At 52.6% G+C, this 22,657-nt stretch overlaps 1 protein-coding gene across 3 annotated transcripts in view; it reads right to left on the bottom strand.

Annotated features, from left to right (window-relative positions):
• Positions 1-2,792: 2,792 nt before the first annotated feature.
• Positions 2,793-22,657, bottom strand: part of CPA5 (carboxypeptidase A5) — a 32,418-nt gene continuing 12,553 nt past the window's right edge. The window contains exons 4-13 of one of the 3 annotated variants that reach the window (XM_045792642.2): positions 21,533-21,614; positions 20,369-20,503; positions 11,068-11,166; positions 9,768-9,869; positions 8,464-8,565; positions 8,004-8,114; positions 7,469-7,559; positions 3,982-4,181; positions 3,607-3,691; positions 2,793-3,118 (exon numbers count right to left, since the gene is read on the bottom strand). In XM_045792642.2, coding sequence (XP_045648598.1) covers positions 2,931-3,118; positions 3,607-3,691; positions 3,982-4,181; positions 7,469-7,559; positions 8,004-8,114; positions 8,464-8,565; positions 9,768-9,869; positions 11,068-11,166; positions 20,369-20,503; positions 21,533-21,614 — 1,195 coding nt within the window. In that variant the 3' untranslated portion in view covers positions 2,793-2,930. The remainder of the gene's footprint in view (positions 3,119-3,606; positions 3,692-3,981; positions 4,182-7,468; positions 7,560-8,003; positions 8,115-8,463; positions 8,566-9,767; positions 9,870-11,067; positions 11,167-20,368; positions 20,504-21,532; positions 21,615-22,657) is intronic. The other 2 variants (XM_087860830.1, XM_087860829.1) reach the window with 2 other exon arrangements.

The following is a 22,657-nucleotide window of genomic DNA, read 5'->3' on the forward strand; positions in this document are numbered from 1 at the left end:
GTGAGTCTGTTGGCTGTACACAGGTCTTGCCAACATGGCTATGAGAACAAACTCCAGGCCCTTGGTCCTAAGGGGCTCTGGGCATGACTCAGGTCCCAGCCAGGGGCCCCTTAGCTGCTATCCTGAGCCTGAGCTGCTTCATCTGAAAACCAAGACAGTAAGAGTCCTACTTCTTAGAGCTGTGAGGAGGCAATGTGTTGAATCCTGTAATGCACTTGGAACTATGCCTGGCACACAGTAAGTGCTAGAAAAGCTTATTATTTTCACTGTTGTTACTGAGAAACCCATCAGGGTCCCGATACTCCTGCCTCCAGGGCAGCGCCTCTCCAGCGTGGCGTTAGCGTTCCCTGGGTCCCATCCCCAGAGATTTGGGGTCAGTAAGTCTGGGGTGGCCTGAGAATCTTTATTTCCAGAATTTGTATTGATTCCTGTGGTCTCCAGACCACACTGTTTTAGGTGAGGGCCAAGGCAGTCCCTTGGGAACATCTTGGAGAAGAATGACCGGCCTCCCACTGTTGTAACCACCTTCAGCCCTAACAGATCATGGCAGAGGGTGGAGACGCTGAGCCCCAGCTTCCCCAGGAAGACTCAAATGTGTTCTTCTGGGAGGCAGGAGAGCAGGTGGTTCTCAGCCTTTAAGGGACCTCAGAACTCCTGGGGCAGATGGTAAAAATACAGATTCGGGGGTACACCCCAGAGATTCTGTTTCAGTCTGGGAATGGAACCCAGCTACCTTCACATTAAATGACTCCCCATGGACTCTGCTGCGGGTGTGGCCACGAGTCACACTTGGACAAATGGCGACATAATGGTTTTAGAGTTAGACACACCCAAGTTCAAATCTCCCTCAACCACTTCCCATCCATGTGGCCCCTCGTGGCCTTTAAAACCTCTCCAGGGGCGCCTGGGTGGCACAGCGGTTAAGCGTCTGCCTTCGGCTCAAGGCGTGATCCCGGCGTTCTGGGATCGAGCCCCACATCAGGCTCCTCCGCTATGAGCCTGCTTCTTCCTCTCCCATTCCCCCTGCTTGTGTTCCCTCTCTCGCTGGCTGTCTCTCTTTCTGTCGAATAAATAAATAAAATCTTAAAAAAAAAAAAAAAACTCTCCAAATCATGATCATGCTTTCCTCATCTGAAATACAAGCTTATTAATACTGGTAATATTCTCCCCAAGAGGATGAAATGAAAATATTTGCACCAAGGGTACAAAAGTTATCATCACAGACTCCAGTGTGCAAAGGTGTAACTTGCTTTATTTGTCTATAGCTCATACTAATACAGCCCGTGGCCTCGTATTTCCACTAATAGCAGAAAACTTTAGCTTGGAAACTCTAGCTCACTCAAATCACTTCCAAATTTAAAAAAATTCCTCTCTTCAGGAACTGTGGCCCGAATCGGAATGCCCTCCACCTCCATTGTTGGCTCTTCCCCTAGAGATGATCTGGTTCTTAAGGTGTCCTTTACCCTGACTTCCTCAGGCCACCTCATGGCACAGCTGCTCCTGGGCACAGGCGTCCCTGGCCACTGTGCCTCCGTGGCCACTGGCTGCATGGCCCCTGGGCTCAGGCTTCTTGCCTCTACCCCAGGCCTCCTCACCATTTCTTTGCTCAGAGCTCCAACAGCCGCACTGCTCAGGTGTACCCCGCCATATGGGTACACCTCTGGGTACACTTTAATCACCTGTCTAGACCCCTTGCTCAGCCATTGTTCGTCTGCTGCTCGGTTGCCACGCTGGACATGGGCCTTACCTAGAGTTTTGATCACCGCTGGTCCCCACCTCCCACTGATTCAACCACTGTCTTCTTTCACAGGTTGGGTAGAAAAGGGGACTTGTTCTCATTTCCCCCTGCTTTCTTCCATATCTGTGATTGATAGTAAAACCCCGTGCTCTGTGTCCTGCAGGGGCCAAATCACAGGTCTCAGGATCCTTTTCTTTAGCAACAAAAACAACAAAAGTCTGGCCCTTGCAAACAAAAGTCTTGTTTTCTGCCTCAGACTTACACAGACCCTCTCAGCTCTTCAGTGGACCTCTCGCTTCTGCAGAGGACCTGCCTTCCCCTGAGGGCAGGACAAAGAGACCCACTGTCCCCGCTCCCAAAGGCGGAGGAACGCAAAACCTATAAGGAAGCCTCAGGATGGGGTGGGGAGCCCCTCATTTGTATCTCAAAATACCGCCCCTTTCTCTCCCTTAAATAAAGTGCTTGCTTAGTAAATGCCTGGCCTGGACTCACTGCTCCGTGCTGGACAAGCATGGTGACCCTGGGTGAAGAGGAGGAGAAAGAGGATGTCCTCTCCCTGGATGTGCGGTGCTCTGCTGTGCTGGCTTTCACTGGCTGTGACTCTGCTCCCCAGGCCGGGGGAGACTGTGAGGGTGTTCACTTTCCTTTAGAGGGTGAATGGGATCTTCTAAGCAGTGGCCTCTGAAATGTGCCCCTCCCCCCAGCAGGGGAAATAAAGCAGGAAGAGGAGGAAGCCGCCTGTTTGTACCCCCCTCTCCCTCGGGGTGCCAGAGCTACCACCACTGGAGACCCACTCCTTCTGATCAAACATTGTCCCATCCAGGATCATCTCAGAATGTAAACACCAAGGGGACAATGTGTCTGTCAGCAGCTTCCAGAGAGTGAGTTCTCTGTCCTGGGCCTGGAGAACACTGCAAGAGGAAGAAATATAAGGGCTGCTGGCCCCCTGACCCTCCTGAATCCCTGAGGAGTGAAGAGGCATTTCAAGCTGCCCCTGCCCCCTCCTCAGTGCTGAGCCCGAAGGGGCTGGTGGATAGCACCAGAGCCCACCAAGCCTGTTCAAACTTGTTATTTATTTCCTAAGGGGTCAGGGTAAGGGTGTGGGGAGGACGATGTATCACTTGGGTTTCAGGAGGAGCTCCAGGCCTCGCGGAAGGGAATGAATGCTCCTGCTCTGCCCTCAGTGGTGTCGCTAGTAGGGGTGATTCAGGGTGTGCTCCATGATGGTCCGAAGCGCCAGCCACGTCTCCTGGGCCGTGGGGACGATCTGGGAGGCCGGCAGCAGGAAGCCGTAGCGCCCTGTGTCCCGGAGCTCGAAGGTGAACGAGTATTTGATGCCACTGTCATAGGCCCAGTCCACAGTGATCCCACTGGCCACATCTGGATAGAAACGGGCAAAGAAATGCCCCCAGAAGGAAGAACAGGGTGTGGTCCTAAGGTGCAGAGGTATCCTGAGTGGAAAGTGGGCCCTGGGGGTCCAAACCCCAACTCACCCCACACAACACCACGCCTCCTGACCTCAGCCTCAACCTGGGCCACACCCTGCCCGCCCTCCCCATTCTCTGCCCCAGCAAAAAGAGAGATTCTTGAGGCCCCCACACTTAAGATCTTCTCCTTCAAGAAACATCACAGTAAGCCAGACACTGGAAGCCGGGCATTAGTTCATGCTGCAAAGAAAGAGCTCCCCGTTTCTGGGGACTGTCACTCAGCCCTCTATTCTGATGTGGACATCAGCTCTGACCCAGCCCAGTTAGATCTACGCGCTGCCCTGTGGCCAAGCTGCTGTGCCAGTCAGCGAACAGCGTGCGCCTGCCCAGCCCCGGGGGGATGTGGTACCCACAGCAGCAGCCAGGGGAAGGCTCACTCACAGAGGGTGCTGCTGATGCTGCCATAAATGTACTCGATCCCGTGGGCCTCAGACAAGGCCTGCACTGCGTCCTTGGCAAGACGGTACTGCGAGACGGCATCCGAGGTGAGAGGCTGGGGCTCCCCACGCTCCCATACCCTCACCAGCCGCTGAGAAGCAAGAATTGAGGAGCCCCGGAAGCTGAATGTGCAGATGGCTCTCGTGGGAAGGGAGCACAGCCCCTCTGGCTTTGAACTTGACTCCATGTGAGAACAACAAGCTCTCCCCCTCCTCCCTACCATGGGGTCAGCTGGTCCAGACCCTTGTTTCAGAGTGAGGGCCTGAACCTCAGGGGTCTGCCCGATGCCTTCCCGAAGCCCCAAGCCGCCAATCTCACCAACTCCTTCTGGTTTGGAACCGGCTCCAGTGAGTGGCCGTAAGGGTACATGAGCATCTGAGAGTAACTGTGAATGGAGATCAGAGCCTTGATGTTCCCATGGGTGGTGATGAAGTCCACGATGGCAGCCACCTCTGGCTCCGACTGAGGGGAGGGCCCGCGGTAAGTCTCTGAGCAGGGGTTGTTATTAGAACCATTTCCTGGAAGAAAAATAAAACCAGCTGGAGGATTCGAATTCCCAGGTTTGGGGCAGATACTTAATGCTCACAAAATCTAGGTATTCCTCTACATCTCCCAGTCTCCTTTGCAGTTTGGTTGAGGCCACGTGACAACTTCTGACCAATGAGAATGGGAGCAGTAATGATGGGTCACTTCCAGTTTGAGGCTGTTAAGAGCATGCATGACTTCTCCACAGTCTCTTCTATGTGGTTGGAAGCAAGAAACTCTAGGTGGAGGAAGCGTCCTGGAGCCCTCTGTCAGTCGGAAGAAAGCTGCCAAGGAGAGTCACCTACCCACCTCGGACTTGGTGTGCCTGAAAAATAAACTTCTCCTGTGTTGAGCCACTGAGATTTGGGTAGGTATTTATCACTGCGGCGCACCCTAGTCCACTACATCAGAGGAGTGCATTCCCACCGTGACTCAGCAGCTCTGTGGGTCTTGTAGCGAACTCCCTCAGCTTGTTCTTTACTTAAGTCCTGACCTGTTCCATTAGAAAAGCGGGCTGCCTTCAGAGGAAACTCTAGGTCTCCAACCCTGGCTTCCCCGAGGAGTGGAAGCTGACCCTTCTCTCCGACTGTCCACTGCCACGCCAAAGGCTTGGGTCAGCTGAATGCTCAGACTTCGTATCTGCTCAAGCTTCGCCAAAACCATGGCCCTGGGGGCAACATGGACTTGGGGCCAGAAAAAGAGAGAATAGATCCCCACAGCTGCCCAAGGCTGGTCTGGGGGCCCAGATGTAATGAGCCTTTGACAATTCTTCTTGGGGACCTCAGTTGGGGGAGAGGAGCTGAGCTTCTATTTCGTTCACAAATTTCACAAATTTCATTGGTTTCCATCTCCCAGATTCTTTGCTCTCCATCTCTTTTCTTCCTCTTACCCTCTTCTTGTGGCTTCTCCCCTCCCCAAGGGCCATGTCATGGAGGGCTGGGCTGTGGGCTGGTCAAGACTTGGGGGTTAGGAACGCATTTGGAAAGAGCCATCCCAATTCCCTCCTCTCGCTCTTCCTCCCTGAAATGACTGCACACAAGCCTGAGGCCGAGTTCAGGGATCACCCCAACTTCTGAAGCCTCCTGAGGGTGCCACAGCACTCCCCTAGACCCCCAAGGGCAGTGTGCTAGCTGGAGGGCTGGGGGGCTGGCGCAGGGAGCAGTTGAGATGCCGCGCTAGGCTTGCAGCACACCAGTCCTCCCCGGGAGTGCAGGTGAGGGCAGCAGGAGTGGGAGGGATGGCCTACAGATGACTCATTATGCAGCAATTAAATTAAGGCAATGATAAAACCATAAACAAAATCTTCCCGCCTGAGTCACCAACCCAGGCACACACTATTTCTGTCCACAGGCAGGCCCAGAGGCAGCTCTGTCACCGGGGACCGCATTTCCCCTTAGTCTGCGGGTCCCGCCTGGGGATGTGCCTGCGGGAGGCAAGGGTGAGGGGCAGCCCCCCAGGCTGGACAGTGGCCCTGTGTGTTGTGTCTGCCGGGAGCTTCTGCACCTGCTCCACTTGATGACTGACAAACAGCAACAGATGAGCGGAGCGGGGGAGGCCGAGAGCTTTGTCTGCGTTTGCAGCCCACGCATGGAGAGCGGTTCCCCTGCCAACGACCAGGTGGCTTTGCCCAAATATGGAGAAACACTTCAGGCCATTAGTTCTGGTTTGAGCTAAGCAGCATAAACTAATCTTCCCCGGACCAAATGGGAATTAGCTGCCTGCCTCTCTCTGACGCTCACAGTCCAAGTCCTCTGAGCCTGCCTGTGTCACAAGTACCTGCTAATGGATTCATTAGCTATTTATTTTTCCTTCTCTGAAAATGTAATTTGTAGCAAGGGGAAATCTCTAGAAGGATAAGGTAAATTATTAAAAGCAGTAATCTTTGGGTAGTGGGATTATGGGAGGTTTTTATCCCCTCTGGGCTTTTTTTTTTTTTTAATTTTCCCATATATTTTTTTAAAAAATATTGTGTATATACTGATTTCCCCCCCTCCTGTCCCCTGTGGTGAAAAACATAAAAGGTATTTTTTAAGAGATAATTTGTCTTTCTGCTAGCCAGTCTATCTTGGGGTCCATGGGCACTCGTTTCAGCCGGTTCTGAGGGACCCACATGGATGCCCACTTGGGGCAAGTGTCTGGTGATCTGGAGGTGAAAACACCCATTTTTACACGGTTGTGTTCCCTTACACAAACTAGCTACACACACACTGCCAGATTCTCAGACAACCCCCACACCATGGGCTGAGAGCCTCGCTCTGGATGCTTCAGATGCTGATTTTTCCATGAGAACAAACTGAAAGCAGCCAGATTTTCAGTGATGGGCAGATCTAGAATGTTCCGTCTCATTGGTTTGGCCACCCATCTGTGGATCTGCTTTTCAACAGCAATGGCATGGTCTCCTGCGGAGCCAAACTCCAACCCCCTCCCCCACCCCAGGGGAGTGGGTGCCACATTTGGAGCCTGAAGACTGTGCCTGTGCAACCTGTCCCAGCTAGACCCAACACTCCAACCATCAAATTACTGCCTTCCCAGGGTCCACATAATGGTCTCAAGATTTTCTGGGGGCCTCGGTTTCCCCATCTAGTCCCTATGCCCCTGGAATGGTAAGGGAGATAATGGGGAAGAACACCAAGGAACCCGGGAAGAAGCTGCCCACCTCTGCCTAGAACAATATGACCCTGCAGACATGCACCAGCCCGTCAGCCCAGGATTACAAAGCAACAGAGTCAAAAATAAAAACTAGGCTCAAGTCAGAGTTGATGATAAGAAGTCAGCTTATTCTATACTAAAACTATTGTTCTGGCCACCCTAAAGGGAAAATTCCAGGTCATGGCTCTCAGGAAATAAGTTTGGAGGAATTTTCTTTGGGTGGACTCCCTGCAAGGACGGGCTAAAGATTTTGGGAGGCACAGAAGCCGAGTTTTGAGCTACCAGCAAGACCATCTTGTACCTCTTGCAGGTACAGCCTGAAGACTGTCTTGTACCTTCCCCTACCGTATTTAGGATTTGACCCTTGCAGTTAGTTCCCCATGCAAGGAGCTGTTTCCCGTGCTGCCCATGGAGCCTGCGCATAGCCACACGTTTACCACGCACGTGCAACCTCTCATCTCGCGCGGCCAATCCTAGGCAGGTGCTTCCCTGTCCCTGGCCATGACTCACTTGCATTAGCTAACTCCACTGCCTCCCAAGGTATGCGTCCACATAACCACCCTGCGTGGGAGACGTGCTGAGGACCAAGTCCTCCTCCAGCCCCGCCCCCAGGTCCAGCAGACTGCCATACCTCCAAAGCCTGACTTCCAGTTCCTGTTCAGATCCACACCAATGCAGAAGATTCCAGGTCTGCTGGATTTGTTTTTCCGCCACAGGCGGTTCTGAAAAAGCCCAGGACAGGTGACATTCACCCTTTTCCCGGGGTGGGGGGGGGAGCCTCTGACGTCCTGGCCTAGGAAGGCGGGTCTGCTGGGACAGAGAGGGGCAAAAGGAAAGAATCGCTAGGGCAGGATGGGGCTGGCATGAGGATGGGCCAGGACGGCAGATTGCCTGTGGCTAAAGTCAGGATGTGGGGAGAGCCCCGAGGACAGGCCCAGGCTGCCAGCAGTGGCCTTCCCAGACAGCAGGGCAGGGATGGAAGGGCCAGAGCCGAAGCTGCAGTGCCCCAGTCACCCGCCTGCCTTAGTGAGACTTCCCGCCAGGAGCCCCAGAGGGGCCGACCCCCAGGGAACCTCAGTGCAGCTTCCCAAGGTGACAGCGACCTTTCCTGCATCCTCCCAGAGCTGACCCTGACCCCAGCCCCTCTCCTTCCCAAATGCCCTCACCATGCTGTGGGTGAATGCAAACCCATCAGGGTTGGTGACAATCTCCATGAAGATGTCCATGGCATTCAGGATATTTGTCAGGGTGTGGTCTTTGCCATATTCACTGACAATCTGTAAGCAAGGGCAGAGTGGGGACAGGGGGACAGATGGGAGGCGCTGCTGGGCCCTCTTCTAAGGTGGGTCAGGGCATTTGCACAGCCAGTGGCTGCAGGCAGGGGTGGCATCAGGCCATCAGATACATTCTTTGTGCAGAACTAAAGGCTTGGATTTTAAACAATTAGAAGGCAGAGGGTGGATGTGGGCGCTGTGCTGCCGAAGGGCAGAGCACATGGCAGCTGTTCCAAGGACAGGAGGGGAGAGAGCCCCCAAGTTTAAATAAACCCCGGATCAATTTGCCACTGGAGACACCCAGAATAGTCAAGTAGCCCCAGCCCTGCCCCACCCCACTGTCTGCGCTGACCTTCTTTGCGGTCCAGATGCCGGTGGCGTGGGTGATCCACTCCCGGGAGTGGATTCCAGTGTCGATCCAGATGGCCCGGCGCTGAGAGCCTCCAGTGCTGAACTGGGTAAAAGCACCAGGTCCCAAACAAGTTGGAACTGAGACAGCTGCAGGGCTGTCCCTAGGCTCCCAGAAGGAAGCCCCAGATGTCTCCGCACTGCCTGGGGAGGCCCTCTGGACCCAAGAGGGGACTGTCTGCGCAGATACTTGTGTCTGAGTCCACGAAGTGCACGCGAGTGGGAGCCTTGGTGACACAGGGGGCATGTGCACGTGGGGAGCGGAGTGATCCAGCCAGAAGCACAGAGCTTCCCAGGCTTGAAAGTACCTTAGACTAGTGTTTCTCAAACTTTAAAGGGCACATGAATCCCCAGCATCTCACTAACACTCAGACTCTCAGTCAGTAGCTGTGGGGAGGGGTCCGTGGTTGGGGGTTTCTGACAAGCTCCTGGGGGTGCTGCTGCAGGTGCCAGGACCACACTTGGAATAGCAAGGTTGTAGACAACATTAAAGAGAACATGGACAGCCCCCAGGGGAAATCAAGTCAGGGACAGAGGAGGTCACACCCCAAGGGAAAGGAGGACACTTTGGCCCTTTGGAAGAGTCCCCTGGGGCGTGGTTGAGAGCAACAGCACTTATCTTCTCTGAATGCCGGATGTCAGGGGCCCTGTGTGGTCCACACTCCTGAGCACCCTTTAGGGCACATACTAAGAATTGCTTTCAGGTGGGCTCCACCCTCCTCCCTACCCTGCCTCGTTCATGACCAAGGGCATTACTGCTGCCCACTTGGCTCAAACTCTGTTTCCAGTGGCCCCTGAGAAGGGCTGGGAGGTCTCCCCACAGACTCAGGCCTATCTGAGGGGCTGCCTGAGCCTGACAACCTCAGTCATTTGTAAATGAGGCCTCTATTTGCCTCTCTTCCCATTTAACAGATGAAGCAACCAGAGGAACAGGGAGAAGGCCGACTCCCCCACATTCACATAGCAAGACCAGCATGACGACTGCCACCCTGCAGTTCCATCCCTTAGCAACCCTCCCACCTACTTCCTGACCGAGGACATGCCAGGTCATCACACTGTCACCTGCCCATACCTACAAGGGTGGGTCCCTGAACACCACAACCGCAGAGCTGTGGGTCACCTCAGGGCAGGAGTTTACACATCTTCTCTGTCCCTACAACTCCCACGCAGCCATGACCCTACCCAAGTTCAGTCTTATGCCAGAGGCTCTCACTGTAGAGTCCAGTGGTCAACACTGCCAGCTTTTACCTTCAGGACAAGAATGGACCGATTTTCAAAGCTGTGGCCAATCCGAATTTTTGAAACAATATCTGAATACTCAGTTACGAAGTTGTCAATCCAGCTATATATCTGCAAGGAATGGCGGATATCAGGCCCTTAGGCAGAGAGGGGCAAACCCCAGCATCTTCCTGGATATTCTCCCTCCCCCATCCCACCCTCCTGAATGCTTTCCCACCTCCCTTGAGGATCTAAAAGAACCCAGATGGAGAACCGTATAAATCAAAGACACCCACCAGGCCTAAGGCAATGAGCTGCAGTTGGCCTGGATTTGAAGGCCACTCACCACACCCAGAGTTAAGCTTTGTGCATGCTCACGCTCACCCCCTCAGTCCCCAGGGTCAGCCTGCAAGGCTGCCTTCTCTTGGGGTGGAAGTTTCTCTTGCTTCCGTTCTCTTGGCCCATGGAGTCCATTTGACAGACCCCACAGACCCTGAAGTGCTGTTAGGGTCTTCTTGGCCCTTTTAGATTCTAAGCCCTCTGAAGGCAGGGTTATTTATCTCTGATACCAATGAATACTGACAGGTCATATTAATCCCTCCCCTTCCTCTTTCAATGTACATAACTGAATTACCAAATATATGGGAAAAAATGGATCTTCTACTACAGGCCATGTGAAACGGGGAGAGTAATGATGGTCATAGAGTGGCCAATATCAATATCATCACGTCCTCTACATGAAAATGGGACCTGTGCCTTGAGTTTCTTTCTGGACTGGGTGTCTCTGTGTTCTCCTTTATAAATGAGTCACGGTTGGTCATGCCTGCCCTAACTGGCTGTCACTGTGCTCAAGAATTTTCTCCAACTGAGGCAACTCCATTCTACTCCACAAAATGGCTCTCCAACATGCCTGGCTTCCTGCCTCTTCTATACCCTAGTACCCAAAGCAGGGGCCCCTTGACACCAGAAATGCTTGTGGAGAGGTCGGAAGCCCTGACTCCCCAGCCACAGCGCTGGATACGGAGCCGCCACCACCTGCTCCGCCCCGGCCAGTGACGCATCCCTACCTCAGCGTCCTGCCTAGTGGACCCATGACTCTGTCCCATATCTGCCCTGGGCGGTACGCTGAGCCACAGTTCTATCTGAATCCTGGCTTCTGGACCTCTCTGAAGCCGACTGTCTGCCTGACAGGCCTTCACCCAGTGTCTGCTCCGCACTCCCCGAGTGTCGCTTGGGGACTCGCGCTCCTGCGCACTCCCACAGACCTCGGTCTTTCATCAGTCTCTGCCCGAAGGGACGCAGAGCCCGGAGCGGGGCTGGGCCGGCCTACCTCCTCCAGGGTGTGGTAAGAGGAGTAGCTGAAGCTACTGGTGCTGCGCTCCAGCCGCCGGGACTTTGCCATGGCTTCTCTCTCCTCGTCCAGCAGCACCTAGGAGACAAGTGCACGCACTGGAAGGGGAGGGGAGGACTGGGCCCGCCATGCCTCACCCGTGGGCGGTAGACACACAGCACCGCCACAGCAGAAGGAGCCGCAGTGAGTGTGAGCTGCACGACCGGAAGAGAGACTAGGTGATTCTGCTTGGCAAGCCAGCATTCATGCCGCCATTTCCCAAATGAGCACAGGGCAAGGAGTCTGGAGAGCTGTGTTCCAAGTGTGCCACCAACTTGCTACGGAGCCTTGGCCTCAGTTTTCATCAGCATGAACACTGGGACAGTAACACCAGCCTTGTCCATCTCATTGGGTAAACGTAATGGTGGACATGAAAGTGTATTAGAGAAGTGCTCGTGATCTATTGCCCACACTGCTTTTGCCCTCTCGGAACACTGCTGAGTCAAGGCCCAAGCTGAACCATGTACACCGGACCCCCTGGACGAGCAGAGGGCTCCCCCGACCCACAGCATCCACTCTACCCACAGGGAGTAGCCTAAATAATTGATGTCCAGGCCGTCTGGAAAGCCAGCTATGGACTAAGCGGGTCCAAATAATTACAGGATTACCGTGCCAATAGTCTTTTCCTCACCTGCTTAACTGCCTCTTAAACACAGGTATAGGTGAGCCAAAAGCAATGCCCTTGGGTATCATTTGGAGTTGGTACTCAGTCCTCAAGCGGTACTTCCCACTGACCACAGGGAGGGCATAGAGTTGGATTGGGCTGCCCTCCCACATCGTTCTGGGATACTTTTCCCAGCTTGGGACTCAGTGAGATGGGCAGGTGCCCTTCACCTCAAGCTCATACCCTTACATTGGGCAGAGACATCTCAGGATTCTGCGCTGACTTGCAGATGGGAAGTGCCTGGGCCCCTCTGCCATGCAGGGTGAAGATGTCCCCCCAAAGTCACCCCAGTTTGAGCTCTGGGACTCTGTGAGTCTTGATGACGCCTTGCTTCAGCCCAGAGCGTCCTTTTAGTTTGGCAGGCATCCTTATCCTCGTTATCTCAGTTGATCCGGTCACATGACCAAATGACAGGGCAGGAATTAACTATTCATGTTTTAGAGACAAAGCAGATTGGAGAGGTGAAGGGACTCAACGGCAAAGCCAACGAGGGTCAGAGGTGAGGTAAGAACCCAGATATCCTATTCTTAGCCTTGGATTCCTTAAGGCTGGCTAGCTATCAAAACTAAAGGCTAATAAGAATAATAAACCCATATATTATTTATAATATACATGCTATATATATGCACACACACAGATATACATATCTACAGGAATATACAGTTGACCCTTGAACAATGAGAGGGTCAGGGGCACCAACCCCCACACAGTTGAAAACCCACACATAACTTTTGACTCCCCCCAAATTTCACTACTGATAGCCTCCTGTTAACCAGAAATCTTACCAGTAACATAAACAGACAATTAACACATATTTTGTATGTTATATGTATTATACACTGTATTCTCACAATAAAACTAGCTAAAGAAAAGAAAATATTATTAAGAAAATCACAAGGAGGGATGCCTGTGTGGCTCAGTCTGTTAAGCATCCAACTCTTGATTTTGGCTCAGGTCATGATCTCAGGGTTGTGAGACAGCCCCGTGTTGGGCTCCACACTCAGCATGGACTCTGCTTAAGACTCTCTCTCTCTCCCTCTGCCTCTGCCTCTGCTTGTGTTCTCTCTCTCTCAAAATAAATAAAATCTTTTAAAGAGTAGAAAATCATAAGGAAGAGAAAATACATTTACAGTATTTTACTGCATTTATTTAAAAAAAATCCATTGGGGCACCTGGGTGGCTCAGTCTTTAAGCGTCTGCCTTCGGCTCAGGGTGTGATCCCAGGGTCCTGGGATCGAGCCCCACATCAGGCTCCTCCGCTGGGAGCTTGCTTCTTCCTCTCCCACTCCCCCTGCTTGTGTTCCCTCTCTCACTGGCTGTCTCGCTCTCTCTGTCAAATAAATAAATAAAATCTTTAAAAAAAAAAAGTAAAAAAAAAAAATCCATGGATATCCACACAGTTCAAACCCATGCTGTTCAAAGGTCACCTGTATGCTTACCTGTGTGTATGTGTATGTGTGTATATATACAGAGAGAGCAAATGTGTAAAATGTTAACAACAGGTAAAAAGTCCATCACACTATTCTTACAATTAAAAGGTGTCTTAAAATAATGAAAAAAAAAAGCAATACCTCACACATGGGAAAACATGACACTAAAATGTCAAAAAATACCAAAATGGAAACAATGCCTGTTAGAATAGAAAGATTATGATTTTAAGCCACTTTTAAATTTTCTCTATTTTTACATTTTGGCAAGTAAAATACATATAATCTTCTAAATGAATAAATAATACTAAAACAAAAATAAAAACCCCTAGTGGCTAAAATAAAGGCACAGCCATGGAATCTTCAGGGCCAGGACTGGAAGGGAGGTACCACCAGCATCCCTGCTGCAGACGAGGCCACCGCCCGGGGACCACCCACGCCTGCTGCCCCGGTCAGCTTGCTCACAACCCTCAAGTTCACAGATTTAAAAGATCAGATGAGATCAATGCCTGGGCCTCATTTTCTTTTCTTTTTGAACACTGACTGCATGTTAGGCAATGGTGATTGCAACGTTTTCTGGCCCAACTGGCTGGGCCGGGGACATTCCCACTTGGGCAAAGCTGGGATTGCTGGTGGAGTGAGGGAAGGCTGGACGAGCCTTGATCCTCGCTGGCACAAGCACCACCATGGGAAGCGCTAACAAAGGAGACTTGTCTTCTCCCAGGAAACCAACGGAAATCTCAGCAGCTCCCCATGACCAATGCGTGCCCGTCACCCTGGGCCGGCACGACCAGCTGTGGAGAGCAGTTGCGGGGGAGCGAGCAGGCTGGGTTGGTGCACCGGAAGTCCCCCTCTGGCCCCACAGGAGTGAGGGTTCATACATCCGACTGCCTAGGCAATGGGTGGAGGGCCTGAGGCGGTGGGTGAACGTGGAGGACAGGGAGGCGAAATTGGGAAGACAGGACCAGAGGACCCAGCTCTTCCCACAGACCCCAGGGACACCCACAGGAACACAGCTCCGGTGAGGCTGTTCTTTGTTCCACAGAACAGCTTGGGGGCAAATGGGAAATCGGCACCGAACTGCAAATAACTTTCCAAACACCCTCACAAGCTTGTGAATGGAGACGACACCCGCTTACAAATTGGGAATGCTCAGCCCTCACAGCTGGGCCCCAATTCCAAGAACACTAATCTACCCTGGCCTGAAAACGACACAGATGTTTGCTCCCTTCACAGGGCTGAGGGAAGGCGATGGGAGAACGAAGAATGCAGTCTTGCCACAGGCTCAGGGAAGCCTAATTACAGCCCTGTCAGGCTTCTCAGAGAAAAAAAGAAACAGCTCAGAAGTAAGCCATTTGCCTCCCTGGAAGCCATAACCTGACAAGGAAAGTAATACCTTGGTGTGAATTAATTTATGACAGGGGTAAGGAAGGACGAGAACATTGAGCAGAGAACAGCACCTCCAGGATGGAGGAGGGCAGGAGGCCGAGGGAGGCCCCGGAAAGGTGAAGTTGACGCCTGAAGGGAACCGGCGCTCGGCAGCTGAACTCCAACCACAGATGCAAAATGGACACGGCTCCGGGTGACAGCGGATGGGGAGCATCTCACCACCCCCCCAGCCACCCCCACTCTGTGACAACAGCAGTCACCTCTCCTCATAAGCCCCCGGCCTTCTCTTCCTGGGCAGCAATGGCAGTCCGCGCCCACATGGTTCTCAGAATGGACCCCCTCAGAGGTCAAGGCTGAATGGTGGCCCCACTGCCCAAAAGGCAAAGTTAAGTCAAGTCCACCCACACCAACGACAATGGCAACTGCTGAGAAAGCAGACAGCACAAGAGCAGAGAGAGTACAGGGCCTGGAGCCGGGCTGTGTTGGGTTGAATCCTGACGCCATCGCTGACGGTCAAGTCACTCATTGCTCTGTGCCTCGGTTTACCAAAGTATTAATCTCTCTGTGCCTTCATAAAATGGGGGTCCAGTTTTCACACACTTGAGCACATTATTGAAGGTGATCTTGTGAGAATCAGAAGGGTTAATACATGTAAAATGTGTGAAATGTTGCCTAGCATGCAGCTATGAGGACGAGCAGGAGGAGGATGGCAGGGCAATAGTAATTCTTGGGTGACTCCAGAACTCTGTGATGGAGCAGTCATTACCAGCCATGACCAGGAAATCTGGATTCCTCCAGAGAGAAGTGGTATCTGGAGGACCTGGATGGCAGATGGCCCCCACTAACAGTCAGTCAGCAACAGCTCCCCTCCCAGGACCAAGAGAAGAGCCAGGCCTTCTATCCCTGCCCCCTTGGAGCAGCCGGACTCTGCCTCTCTCTCAAGCCCTTGCCAATAACTGCTCCTTTCCTCCCTTGCCTTCTCCTGCTCCTCCCTGCCTGGCCTCCTCTCCTTTTCAGAGCTGCCGCCCAGCCCCACCCCAGCCACCGTCACGGCCACTTTTTAATCTCTTCTTCTCAGTGAACGAGTGTTTGTTGAGCACACACTGGGTACGGCAGCCAACGAAACAAAACTGCCTGCCTTCATGGAGCTTACAGTCTGGCAGGGGAGACAGACAATAAACAGCATAATTACATACATGAGATAGGATATTAGAAGGTGGTAAGTGCCAAGGAGAAAAGTGATGCAGTGGAAGAAGGTAGGGAATTGGGGAATGTAGAAGGGTACAATTTAAAATAAAAAAGTGATCTGTGAATAAGGTTTGAAAGCAGTAAGGGAATAGGTCATGCAGGTATCTGCAGAAACAGCATTCTAATCATAAGGACCAGGAACTGCAAAGGTCCTGAGGTACAAAACTAGTCAAGGGCCCTGAGGCAGAAATGGGTCAAGCAAGTTCAAGGAACATTAAGGAGGTCCAGGTGTCTGGAGCAGAGTGAGCAAGGGGAGAGCAGCAGTCGGTGATGTGGGGGTGCGGCATAGATCATGTGGCACCCTATAGCCATTTTTTTTTTTTTTAGATTTTATTTATTTATTTGACAGAGACAGCCAGTGAGAGAGGGAACACAAGCAAGGGGAGTGGGAGAGGAAGAAGCAGGCTCCTAGCAGAGGAGCCTGATGTGGGACTCGATCCTAGAACGCTGGGATCACGCCCTGAGCCAAAGGCAGACACTCAATGACTGCGCCACCCAGGCGCCCCGCCGTATAGCCATTTTAAGGACTTTGGCTTTTACTCTGAGTTGGGAAGCCATTAAGGGTTCTAGGCAGAGAAGTGACATAATTGGATATAATATATAATATTAATAATTTTAAAGGACCCCTCTGAATGTTGTTTTGAGACTACCCAACAAGGAGACAAGGCTGGAGTTGGGAGGGGCAGTAGAAAACTCCTGGAATAATCCAGGTGAGGGGCTGACAGCACACTGGCCCGGGGTGGCAGCATAGAACGGTAAGATACATTCTAAAGCAAGAGCTGATGGGATTTGCTGACGAACTGATTATGGGATGTGAGAAAGGAGTCAAGGATGACTCCAGGCTTCTTGTCTGAGTGACCAGAAGGATGGCGTTGCCATTTCCCGAGATGGAGAAGGCTGTGGAGGAGCACGTTGCCGGGGGTGTGGTACTCAGTTGGGAACAGTGAAGTCTGAGATGCCCGTTAGGCAGGCAGGTGGTGATGCGGAGGTGGTGGTGGGATATAGGAGTCTGGAGTTCAGGTTGGATGTAGGAGTCTGGCTGGAGCTCTAAGTATGGGAATCTTCAGGGGGCTGAAGGTTTTCAACACCATGACCCTGGACGAAGGGATAGAGGAAAGGTCAAAGGACAGAGGTGGGAAACAGGAAAACAATGTGCAAAGGAGCAGCCAGTACAATGGGCTAACCCAAGGGAGTGCAGTGTTCTGGAAGCCAAGACAGGGCATGTTTCAAAAGAGGAGAGAGTGACCAGTTGTGCTGAAAGGTGAAAGAACAATGGGTACTCAAATTTGATCACTGAGTTGGACTTAGGAGCTGTGGATGACGACAGTTTTTGTGCCGTGAGGAGTGAATGGTTGGCAATGGAGAGGGCAAGTATAGTCCATATTTCCAGGAGTTTTGCTATATGGGGAAGGAGAGAAATGGGGTGATAGCTGGAGGTGGGGGGAAGGGATCAAGAGTGGATTTTTTTAGGGCAAAAGAAATAACTCTATATTTGTATGCTAATGAGAATGATCCGGTTGGGGGGGGGGTTGGCAAAGCAATATTTACGCTAAATTGTGTTTTGCTCTAGATCCTCAGAGCACGGGTGGTTTTTGTTTTCTCCTTTGTGCTTTCCCCTATTTTCCAAATTATCCAACATGAATATTTATTAATTTTGTAATCAGAAAAAAGCCATTAAAATCCACAGAGCTGATTGCTCAAGTGAAGCTTTTCCATGGTGACTCATCCTAGAGAAAAAAAAAAAAAAAACTACACCAAAACCAAAGGGCTGAAAAAAAGGGGGAGGTGAAGAAAAATTAAATGCAAATAGCGCTCACTCGGAATCAGATAATTTCTTGCCTGGCCCACTGCAATTTCCTCAGCACCGTCCTTCCTGTCAGTTTCTCCCTGCTCCTGTCCCCAACTCAACACTGTCACTGTCAGAGGGATTTTTCTTAAATGCAAAGCTGATCTTGTCAGAGCCCTCCAATGGCTCCCCCCACGATTTTCGGGATAAAATCTCGACCTCTTCACCCAGCAAAGGACGCTCTTTGTGATCTAGTCGGGCCTCATCGCCAATCGGGGGCCCCCTTCCCCTCCGGGTCCCCCCTCGCCTGCTCTTCAGCCGCACCGTAATTACTGCCTTCTGAGAGCCTCGCTGCGCAGTGCCTCTTGTCCTCGCTCCCATAGCAACCTGCTGCACTCCATCAGCACACTCATCCACTCCATTGTAATCACAGATTTACTCCCCTCCGCTCCCCACCCCCATGACACCGGCACCGCTGGATACAGGACTAGAGCTCTTATCTTTGCATTTCCTGCACCTTGCACACAGTAGGTATCTCTGGGTCAGTGGGTGGGATGAGTGCACCCACCTCTTCTACCTCAAGCAGCCCCCTGATCACAGCTGGGGCGGGGAGGAGGCGAGGGGTTGGGGGGCAATTCCCTTCCTCAACAGTCTCAAGGCTGGCCAAAGCGAAAGCCCGCACCAAGGTTTTTCCCTCTCCCTCTCAGCCAGGTATTGTTCAGCAAACACACCTTCACTTCTTTCCTTTCCTTGCCTCCATTAATTCACCTAACATTTATTAAGCCCCAACCAAGTGGCAGGTGCTATGGTAGGGGCTAGGGTATAAAGATAGGCAAGGGGCATGATCCTGGACCTGGAGGGGCTCAGGAGAGGGGGCTCTGGAGACAAAGACCAACATAATAGCAAGGTCTCTGTCTGGGCATGTTCTTTCTGGACCTGCCAATAGAGTAATTGTTCCGACAGTTGAGGGTCCACCGTGCAAGAGACACTATGCCAAATACTGCAGCTGAGAAGGTCCAGAAGATTCGGAAGAAATTCGGCCTGTGCGTCAATAACCGAAACATAAGGCTGGAGGCCAACGACCTGAGTGGTGCAAAGCTTTCCCCTCCTGTTAGCACCTCTGAGCTGTTCTCCTCCTGGACACCCTCCCCCTCGTCACCACAAATCAAATCAACACAGCAGCCTCCCCCCTCAGCTCCCTCTAAGCCAAAATGGGGTCTTAAGTATGACAACGAGAGCTTGATGCAGTGCAGACAGAGAGAGTTGTTGGTGAAAACCCTGCCTGGCTGGGTGAGGGCTGAGAGCCCAGGGCATCTTACTAAGAGGGAGTAAAAGTCACCCCCCCCACCCCCCCACCCCCGGAGGGATTCCAGGCCAGGGGACAACAGGAGAGGACAGGCTGAGGCGAATGAGGACAACGGCTCCAAAGGAGCCAGCGGGCAGGCTCAGAGGTGCCTCTGGGGCCATTCCTGATGTGCAGAAATCAACAGAAAATTTTGAGAGACCTCTTCCTATCTGTTTGCCAAATGCTGCGGGGTTTCCAGGGCACAGCAGAAGCAGGGAAATGCAAACTTCAAAATTCAGGCTTGGGCTAAAAATGAGAATTGAGTGCTATTTCTTTTGATGTGGTACCCTGTCTTGTCTGCGGGGGTTTCCCCATTTTGGTTTGTGGGGGATGCATTAGAGAAAGAGCCCACCCCTCCACGCTGAACAGCAAACACTTATGTGCCTGATGAGGGATAAAGGGCTCTGAATGGGCCTGAGTGGCCCAGCCCTGTGCTCGCATGGGAAAGGAATGCTCCTGATGCTTATCCCCTGGCATGTGGTGTGGTGTGTGTGCGCGCCGCGAGACTGTTCCCACACTCGGAGCCCTCGGACATCAGCTGTAGCACAGCGCGGCTACAATTCAACAGGCACCCCACGGCACGTGCGGAGGGGGGCAGCCAGAGCGGCCTAACCAGCACGTGGGGCCCACAAGAACAGCTTAATGAAGGAGGCTCCCTGGGATATCCTTGAAGACAGAACAATGGAAATAAAATGTCATGACGTTCAGAAAAGACACTGTAAGATGCGCTGACAAGTGGGGGTGGGGAGACTGGCATGGCCACGATGAAGGCTCCCTCTGCCCTACCTGAGGGTGGGTCTGCAGCCACCTTTCCCAAAGCTATTCCCCTGGGAGCATCCTGCCTGGGAGAGGTGCCCAGGACTGAGAGCCTTGCGGTACCAGCGTTGGGAGGGAAACCACAGCGGGCCCACAATTAGTTTCTTTCACCTCTTCCCACTTCTCTGGAGTGAAGGAACTCTCTGGTATTGTATGGCTGAGACACCGCAAGGACAGGAGGGACAGTCAGAAAAGCCAAGGGAGCCGTCCAGAGCTGCCTTCCCCTCGAGCCTAGGAAAGACCTGAGCTACCTCCTCCTGCCCCCTCCTCCCCACTCTCCCCCTTCGCTGTGAGCTGCGAATGCCTCCCCAAGAGGACTCGTCCACAAGTGACTGCCATTACCACACTAGGAGAACCTCCCACCGTGGACTCCGTCCTAGATTTAAAAATTCTCTGAGAAGTGTGAGGTTTCATTCCTTCCACAGCCAGTCCACAAGAATGCAGATGGAACTCTAGAAACAAGATGTCCACTGTTCGCCCTGGCTTGTTTTCCTCCGTGTCAGGCCCAAACCAGGAAGGCATGTGGAAGGTGGGCTCCCAGACGCATCGCTGGGGCAGGACCTCACCTGGATGTCCTTTATCATGATGCTGTAAGCAAGGCCGTGAGACTCCAGGTAAGCTTTGATGTCCTTCAGTTCCGAGAAAGCAACTCTCATATCCACAGGGAGGCTGGGCCTGGCTGGGCTACGCCAGAAATCCACCTCGGTCACAAAGGAAAAGTAAACAGACATGTTTATCACACGTCCTCACAAACCCGTAGGCACCTTAGAAAGCCAGGTGATCTTCTTCTCTTACATGGTTAAAAGGGCCCCAGTTCCCAAATGAAAACCCTAAGACCAAGCAGAAAGACCGGGGCAACAAACAAAATCCCCAAACTGAGTTTCCCTCTGTAATTCCAAGTACTTTCATCTCTCGGCCTCATCACTCACACCCTGCAACTTCACCTGGACCCCAAGAGCCTTACACAGTTGCTAAAAGTGAAACAGCTCATCATATGGGACATGAACATGGACAAGAACCCTGGTCATAAGAGGGAGGCATCACTGCCCCCAAGCCCCGGACGGGTGTGAGGGACCCAATCTGGATTCCCATGTCATCCAAAAGTGACGTCTGTGTCCCAATTTGTAAAACAGAGAGGTGTTATAAAGTGTTGTGCGTCCTGGGAGAGAGGGGTCCTCAAACAAATAGAGACGAGAGCTCCAGGCCACCTCCAGAAATATCTGGTTGTTTCAACAGACCTCCAACAAAACCCTTCTATTCTAACAGTTGAAGAAAATGTTTTCCATTGTGGAATACTTGCAGAGGACAATGTCCCTGGAAACCAATGCCTAACAGGGACAAACCCAAACAAAACACAGGTTTGCCAAGCTAAGCCCTTTCAGTTGGGAAACAGATATGTCCAGGCTGCGCTCGGCATGGCATCCCACCCAGACACCTATGTGTGGCTTCGGGACATTCCAGTCACTTGCAAGGTGGCCCCTGACAGGGTCTGTTCAACAGCCCCCTATCTAGGACAGAAGAGAAAGCCAAGAAGGGCCACCCAACCTTCTAGGCGAGTGTTCCCAACCTTTCATGAAGAGGAGCCACATTTGATTTTCCACAGTGTTGTGCTCTTTGGCAGAGCTGTCTGGCGGGCAGGCTTGCGGTGGGGGGAGCAGGCAGGGGGGCTGGAGGGGCAAGCCACTATAAGAGAGTGCAGAACGTGCTCCTCAGCCCTGAGGAGTCCTCACCTTCTGGGGCTTCAGGCCCTCCAGGTCCCTGAGAACTGAAAGCTGCTTCTCATTTTTAGCCAGGACTCGAAGAACCTGGTCTCTGGAAAGACACAGGGAGGGCAGAGGGAGCTGTGGAGAGGGCTTCCTGGAAGGCTGAGTTGCTTGGAGGAGGTGGAGTGAGAAGACACCAGGCCGAGGGCACCTGGCAGGAAGGCTGGGAGGCCAGAGGGCCCTGAGCAGAAGGACGCGTAGCTCTGGGAAGCACACGAGTCCTAAGGCTGGGGTAGGGGCCCGCTCCAGCCCGAGGACAGACCGCTTAAGGGACTAAATAAAGGCTGGCAGAGCTGCTGATGAACCCAGTGCCAAGATGGGGGAAGAAGTACGAGACAGGAACCTCGGGGAATGGAGGAGGGCCGGAGAACAAAAGGAACAAAGGGGAGAAAGGCCAAATCCAGGGGGCAGGGGAGACCAACAGTGGCCCCAAGTGCTCTTCATACAAGGACCTGGGGCCACGGTCTGTCCAAACCCTGGGCCCTCTCCGGCCTTCTCTCAAGAGCCTGAGGACACGGAAGGGGGGTCAGCCTCACGCTACCTTACGGGAGGAAGCTGAGCCCCTTCCCATCCCGCTGAAAGGGCTGCTAGGCGGGGCTACTCAGCAGCCTGCCTGTGACATCTGGGCTCTGCTGCCTGGGATGGTGCCGGCCCCCTCCCTGGCTGGCTCCCATATCAGGGAGGATGAAGCCCCTCTCTAACCCCCCCTCTAATCACTGCTATGGAGACACCATGGAGTAGCCACCTTGCGTGATCTTTGGGAGGCTGAGAAACAAGTCCCTAGAGGGCCTGAGGTAAGACACTAGCGTCCCTCCTTCACAGGAGGGCAGTCCTGCATCCCTAGGGTGGGGAGACACAGTCTTCCAGCGGTTACTAACTTCTTTAAGAAGCAGAGGAAAGTTATAAACCTTCCCCCCAGAAAAGGAAAATAGATATGCCAACAACTTTACATACAATCAAGAATCAGGGGATTCGTGGAAGCCCTGAAAGCTTCCCCCTGGGCCGCAGATTAAGAACTTCTGCGGGGAGGGACAATAATAGAGCTGTTTGTCCCTGGAGCATGGGCCTGGGAAATTAGGGACCTGAATGGGA

Source organism: Ursus americanus, chromosome 3 (assembly GCF_024610735.1).
Source record: "Ursus americanus isolate L20-20 chromosome 3, mUrsAme1.1.p, whole genome shotgun sequence".
Lineage (NCBI taxonomy): Eukaryota > Metazoa > Chordata > Mammalia > Carnivora > Ursidae > Ursus > Ursus americanus.